The sequence below is a fragment of the Piliocolobus tephrosceles genome, chromosome 15, assembly GCF_002776525.5.
Source record: "Piliocolobus tephrosceles isolate RC106 chromosome 15, ASM277652v3, whole genome shotgun sequence".
Taxonomy (NCBI): Eukaryota; Metazoa; Chordata; class Mammalia; order Primates; family Cercopithecidae; genus Piliocolobus; species Piliocolobus tephrosceles.
Genome location: NC_045448.1, coordinates 17,163,136 through 17,170,075, shown reverse-complemented (window position 1 = coordinate 17,170,075; position 6,940 = coordinate 17,163,136). Strand labels below are relative to the sequence as shown.

The 6,940-nt window shown below is 35.0% G+C and overlaps 1 protein-coding gene across 1 annotated transcript in view; it reads left to right on the top strand.

Annotated features, from left to right (window-relative positions):
• The first annotated feature begins 2,104 nt into the window (after nt 1-2,104).
• The window catches only part of RAD51AP2 (RAD51 associated protein 2), an 8,253-nt gene continuing 3,417 nt past the window's right edge, over nt 2,105-6,940 (top strand). Inside the window, exons 1-2 of the mRNA XM_023198563.2 lie at nt 2,105-5,355; nt 6,440-6,520. Of these exons, the coding sequence (XP_023054331.1) occupies nt 2,151-5,355; nt 6,440-6,520 (3,286 nt within the window). The 5' untranslated portion in view covers nt 2,105-2,150. The remainder of the gene's footprint in view (nt 5,356-6,439; nt 6,521-6,940) is intronic.

Sequence of the window (6,940 nt, the reverse complement as noted above, 5' to 3'; positions counted from 1 at the left end):
CCAAGCTAAAAGAAATCAGATAGATGCGGTCTTTAAAGCTCAGTTTACTGTTATTAAGGAAGGTCAGAACTTCAAAGGAAGGGTTGGGTAAGCGATATAGAAAAATGTGACATTTGAAATGGGCTTCGAGGCATCGGTAAGATTTGGACAAGTCTCATTTATATTTTGATTATGATGAGTTGACACAATTTTTTGCATTTCTCACTTATAACTGGTTCATTTTCTAGGTGGCATTTAAAAAAATAAAGGAAAAAACCCACATAAATAGTGGTTTTAATAGGTATTGTTTGAAATGGCAGTGGCCGTTAGTACAATGTTTAAATAAGTAAATGCAAGAAAAGACTCTTTTTTTGATCGTTATTGCTGTAAGTTTCTTCAGGATAGAGAAAATTATGTTTCTGTCTTGGAGTCAAACAATTGTTGAGCTACATGTAATACTTCTGGGTTTTATTTGAATTTTAATCCTTAAACAATGTAGAGTTGTTAAATAATGACGTGATGGAGATATAATTTGCTCTTCGGCAAACTAGCTAGCTGAAGAAATAATGAAACATCAAGTTCCAGATCAATCTAGCCTAGAAATCACAATCAATGGCATTTACTTTAGATTCTAAAAATCTTGATCCTAATATCATACTAGTGCATCAACTATATACACCTTAGCTATATGAGTCACCCCTTATGGGCTGACCATAGGCATAGAACAGAATGGATTAGAAAAGAATATAGATTTGTGGAAAATCTAAGATGAAAAAAGCAATAGAACATTAAAACACACAGAAGTAGAACTTGGAGAATTCACTGATGTGGAATCTGAACCACTGCCACATTCTTATTTATAGTGTTAATGAAGTGCGTATGCTGCAAGGCTTTCTACAAATTTAAGTAAATATTTCTCTAGAGGAATTTACATTGAAATAATCACAATGTATCTAAGAGTATTTAAAAGACATGAAACTGGTGAACATCTTATTACCTAAAGTAGAAGGCTAGTTATATATTGTTATCTATGCTTCCATGGGTTCTGAAGTTAGGATTCCAGTTGCACGTTATTATAAATTTTAACATAAAATGTAATATAAAACATACCAAGCTTGAAACAACCACCAAGGGGACTGAGGTGTTTATTACTGAGCACTAGTTACATGTTTCTCAAGAAACATGTATATAATAATAAGATTTTGAAAAATATTTTCTTTATGATTATAGAATTCACAAAAACCAGAATTGACTGGAAATCATAAATGATTCTCAAAGCAGGAAAAAAAAAAAAAAAAAACAGAAATAGCATCTAAAAATTTGTTAGTAGGTATGAGTCAGACCTGTATTATTATTATGTTTACACTAAATGGAGTAGTTCAAACATATATTATCTCTAAATAATTTTATCCACAATATTTGAGAAGAAATCCCCACAGCCCATAGCAAACTATTTTTTTTTAGTCTTAAGTGAAGAATAATAATTATCCGGATAATAATTTCCACACAGTTTTCCCTCAGATAGTCAGACTGTTAAACAGTGGTGGCTTCCCCCCTCCAAACACACTTTATTAGTGAAGTGGAAATATTAATATAATCTTAAAAGCCGCTGGAATGATTAAAAAATTTTTCCATACACAGAGAGATTTGGTTTGGTGCTGACAGAACTACACGACTTTACTGGCGAGTCACTCGAGCGTTGTGGAGATGCCGTTTCTGAGGTAAACAAAATTTTAGAATTTAGAAAATAAAGTTGTTACCATTCACAAATTTTGTTGAAGTGAGAGATTCTAACTTTTCCCCTTCGTTCTACCAGAGAGAAAAAAGCATTTAGACTCGCTACAGTCGTGGCATTAGAAAAAGGCGCTAAAAAGAGACAATGTAACGGCCCAGGGTGCTCCGAGCTTCAGTGAGGAGACGACCAGAGCGCGTGGGTGGGGGAAGGGAGAGGCGGGGCTAGGGAGGCGGGGCGGGGCTGAGGGTGGGGCTGTGGAGGGGCGGATTCGGGGTGGGGCAAACCCTGAGATCAGGCTGAGACCAGGCTATGAGGGGCGGGTCGGGGGCGTGACCAGGCGGCCCGGAGCCCCCTATTAAGAGAGTGCAGCGCCGCCGGAACCTTGGAGAGATTCTTTCCATTCGCTGTCACGTCGCTCCCTCAGCCCACGCCTCGGATGGCCGAGCTCAGAAAGCCTACCTCCTCTTTAACGCCTCCTGAGGACCCGGATTCCCAACCACCCAGTAGCAAGCGGCTCTGTCTTGAGGAGCCTGGCGGTGTCTCTAAGGCGGGCTGGCAACTGCCTCTGGTGCCTCGTTTGTCTGAGGTGGAAAAAATCTGGGAGTTGTCGCCTAGACCCTTCAAGGGACTCCTTGTTTCAACGAATGCGATTTTTGATAACTCCACAGACTCGTGTGTGGAGAAATCAGTCAGTGGGAAGCAGATATGTAACCTGGGATGCCCAAATCTCAAATTCCAAATAAGTAGCTGTTTGCAGTCTCCCCCCTCACAAAGTCCTGATTCTGATTTGAGGGCTTCAGGAAGGTCTGAGGCAGGACTGCGTGACAGAGAGACTTTCAGTGTGCACCACAGTGATAGCTCCAAAGCAGGGTCTAGTCAACCTCTGCCCAGCACCTCTATACACGATATACATGGAATTAGAAATGAGAATCGAAAACAACAGTTTGTCCAAGGAAGAGACAATGTTCACAAAGAAAATCCATTTTTACATGTTAACTTTTACAAGGAAACTGAATCACCATTTCATGAAATTGAGAGCAGATGTAAAGCTGACAGTGTTATGCCATCAAATAAAAGAGAAAATAACATTTCATCATCGGTACTAAAAATATCAAAATCTCAAAACCAGCCCAGCTTGGAAATTGCCAAACCTAGCTATTTTAGAGATAGCGGCACAATAAGTGTCCCTCAGTTTCCAACAGACTTAAATAGCAAAATGTCCTCTGTCTATTTAAAGGAAATAGCGAAGAAAAAGAATGACAAAAAAGAGGCATATGTTAGGGATTTCACAAACATTTACTGGTCCCAAAATAGACCTGATGTTAAGAAGCAAAAGTTACAGAATGATAAAAAAGTTGTAGAAGCGGAAAATATTTTTTCCGAATGTTATGAAAATGACTACGCATCACTCAGCAGCCAAAATACTTGTAAGAGAAAAGACTTGATCAGTTCAAACTACTGTAACTACAGTAGTATCAAATGTGATGTAAGAGACTCTAGAAAGAATTCCACTATACTAGAAAATGCAAATTGGGAGGAAGCAGAATGTCTGGACAGTTACATACCTACCAGGTTGGAAAAATCTCAAAACTGGGACTGTAACGTTAGACATATTTTGAGAAGCAATAGAGGAAATTGTTGGATTATAAATAATTACAAGACTAAATGTGAAAATATGAAAAAAACTGAAGAAAAATGGAATTGGCTATTATTATCAGAAATAGACCTTTTAAGCAAGGAATATTACCACTGTACAAAAGAACAATCAAAGCTTCTCATAAGAGAAATATTAGGTAGTCAAATAGCTTTAATAACGACTGTTTGGCTAAATGGTAAAGGAGAAAATGATAATACTCTACAGTTGAGATACAATGCTACACAAAAAGTCTTTCACATAAATAACCCTTTTGAAAGTTTCATTGTAGAAATTTTTTATTTCCATAAAAGTATTTCAGGAAATCAAAAAGATAATAGTATTTTAACCTGCTATAACATTTTGAAGTGTAAAAAGAAAATTGGTAAAATTGGTATTCAAAATCTAATAACCAGAAACATGAATACAAATATAAAGAATGGACTTTTAAGCATATATTTACAAGACAGTGTTTCAGAACCTTTAGATATTATATTGAAAACTAACATAGCTTTTTTGCTTAATAACTTTGACTCTTTAACAAGAATTGAAAATGATTTTGAATTAGAAGAGGAATGCATTTTCAAGTGGATGCTTTATTTGAAGTGTCCAAAAAATATTATAGTGGAAAATTATACTGCATATCTAATAAGGATTTTAACTTCTTCAAGACTATTAGAAGATAATATGAAACCTATGTTAAAGAAAATGAAGTTATTTAGAACTGAACAAGTTTTTGAAAAGTCTAAGAAAAAACCCATTAATTCCTTCAGTACGACAACTCAAAATACAGGTTTGCCAATTTTTGAATCATATGAAAAAATTCCCCTTTTAATGGACTTTGATGACATGGAAGAAATTTCTTTAATAAGAGAAATTACTTGTCGGAATATAAGTTGTCCTCAACAACTCGTGAATTTGGAAAATTGGGCTCACTATAGTTCTAGTACTATTAAAACACCTGTTAAGTCTTATCCTCAATTTATACAGAACAACCATGGATATATTAATGAAAATTTTTATGAGGTAAATATGCACGGACAAGATTTAAACATGGAAAGAAAACAGGGACATAATATCAGTGGCTTTAATTGTGAGCACATATTTGAAAGTTTCTGCAATGTTAGGCAACAGGCCATATCAACAAGCCACAACACAATCCATAATGAAGAGACTCATACCATTTCTATAACTCAAGTACTAAATTTTTGGAACTTGTTAAGTGAAATAGAAGAAAAAAAATATGACTTAATTTTGAAAGAGGAAGTAAAAGTCACAGCTGAAAGTTTAACCAATAGTTTCCAAATTCACAAAGATACTAAGATAGAAAAGGAAGAGAAAGATAGTTTTTTTCCAATGGATGATATGTTTTCTGTACAATCAGTCTCATTGATAAGTAAGGAAGTAAATGTGGAAGAAAATAAATACCTTAATCAAAATTATGTAACAGATAGAAATGAATATGAGAGTATTTTGCCAGAAAGGGACATCGCTAATTCAAAGGATTTTCGTAGAAAGAATGACTCTGCATTATATGTTAATCATCAGTTTGAAACTGGTCTGAGTGAAGGGAATGATGAATGTTTTCAGGACTTAGCTGCTAAATATTTATCAACAGAAGCTCTGACAATAGTAAAAGATTTTGAGATGAAGAGAAAATTTGATTTAGTACTTGAAGAACTTCGTATGTTTCATGAAATTAGTAAGGAAAATGAAATTCTAAGCACTGTGGAAACAAACAATGGGCAAGAAAATGACTTTGAAGAAAATGATGCTAAGGAGGTAAAAATGGAGACAGAAAAATATTTGAAAATGGTTGTAGTCAACAAAATAAGTGCATCTTCCTCGTTCTGTGATACTACAGCAGGTCCTAATATGTGTAAAAGTCACCAAAGCTTATTTAAATGGAAAACTGTACCCAATAATGGAGAACAGGAAGTTCCTAATGAGAGTTGTTATCCAAGTACATCAAAGGAAGAATTACTTTATTATTCTACTTCTGAGGAAGGTATGAAATTCATTTTAAAACATTCTTTCTCATGCTAGAAAAATTACTGCTTTTTTCTATGTAGGCCAAATGTATAATTTTGACAAAAAAGAAGGAAGGTAGAGATAAAATGCAAGACAATGTTTATTGATGCACACTATTTTCTTTTTTCTTTCTTTTTTTTCCCCTCCACAGCAAGAAGCCATAGCTTTATTTATGATAGAAACATTACAAATTTCAAAGCAAGCTGCAGTTAACTCCTTGGAAACACCAAAAAAAAAAAAAAAAAAAAAAAAAAAAAAAAAGTTGTTTTCACATGATTACGTTGTTACTTCTACAATAGCATTTACCATATCATTACTTGTACTTCAGGGTCAGGACTCGAACTGCCTTTGGTCTCGACACATTTGCTTCTGACATGACCAATTCTATGTCCTTAACTTTTTTTTTTTGAGACCGAGTCGAACTCTGTGGCCCAGGCTGGAGTGCAGTAGCACGATCTTGGCTCACTGCAACCTCTGCCTCCTGGGTTCAAGTGATTCTCCTGCCTTAGCCTCCCGAGTAGCTGGGATTACAGGCGCCTGCCATCACACCCAGCTAAATTTTGTATTTTTAGTAGGGATGGGGGCTTCACCTTGTTGGCCTGGCTGGTCTCCAGCTCCTGGCCTCGTGATACACCCATTTTGGGCTCCCAAAGCGCGGGGATTATAAGCGTGAGCCACTGCGCCGGCCTTATGTCCTTAACTTCCATACCTGTTTCATCAACCTCTTCCTCTTCACTCTCCTCTGGTACAGTTGGAGTCTGTGTGTTTTCTTGAATGTTTGAGAGCGCTTCACCCTGAACTTTGACACAGCTTCACCTTGAACTTTGAATTTCTCAGCAGCTGCTAGCTGGGTGCACAGTATTTTCTCATAAAGATGTATTCAAATGTTCAAAAATATACTGAAGTTGAAGGAAACAAGTTAATTTTAAAAAGGAACTTTGAAGAGTCCTACTTCATTTTTCTAAATATTAGGAGCCAACTGAAGGAAATATTTTGTTTATACTGTTATTATTTTATATAAAAGTTATTTTTTGCTGTAACATATCATTCTTTATTTTCAGATTGTGAAACACCTTTACCTAAAAGACCTGCTTTTCTCCCTGATGAATGTAAAGAAGAATTTAATTATTTATTGAGAGGAGGTAACATTGTTACTTTTTAGGATACTTTCTAAGATGATTATTGCATTGTGATATTTTCAGTATGAGGAAAGTATAGATATTCATGTTGTTCAAAATAAATACAAAGTTTTAGCACTTTTTAAAAGCATTAATATTATACTAATAAATTCTAATAATTAAAAATTGGGTAACAGTTAAAATGCTATTTAGAATATTATTGGGAAATGCATTCTGCAAAACTACATTCAGATATTTGTATTGATGTTTTAAAGTGACTATATGTTAAGTGTTGTATATGCCTAGTTTACACATCTAATGTATGCAATATTTACAAAACCAAAAAAGATATTTAGATAAGTTGGGTTTCCACTGATGAGATGTTACTCCCAATTATCTATCTATCTATCTATCTATCTATCTATCTATCTATCTATCTATCTA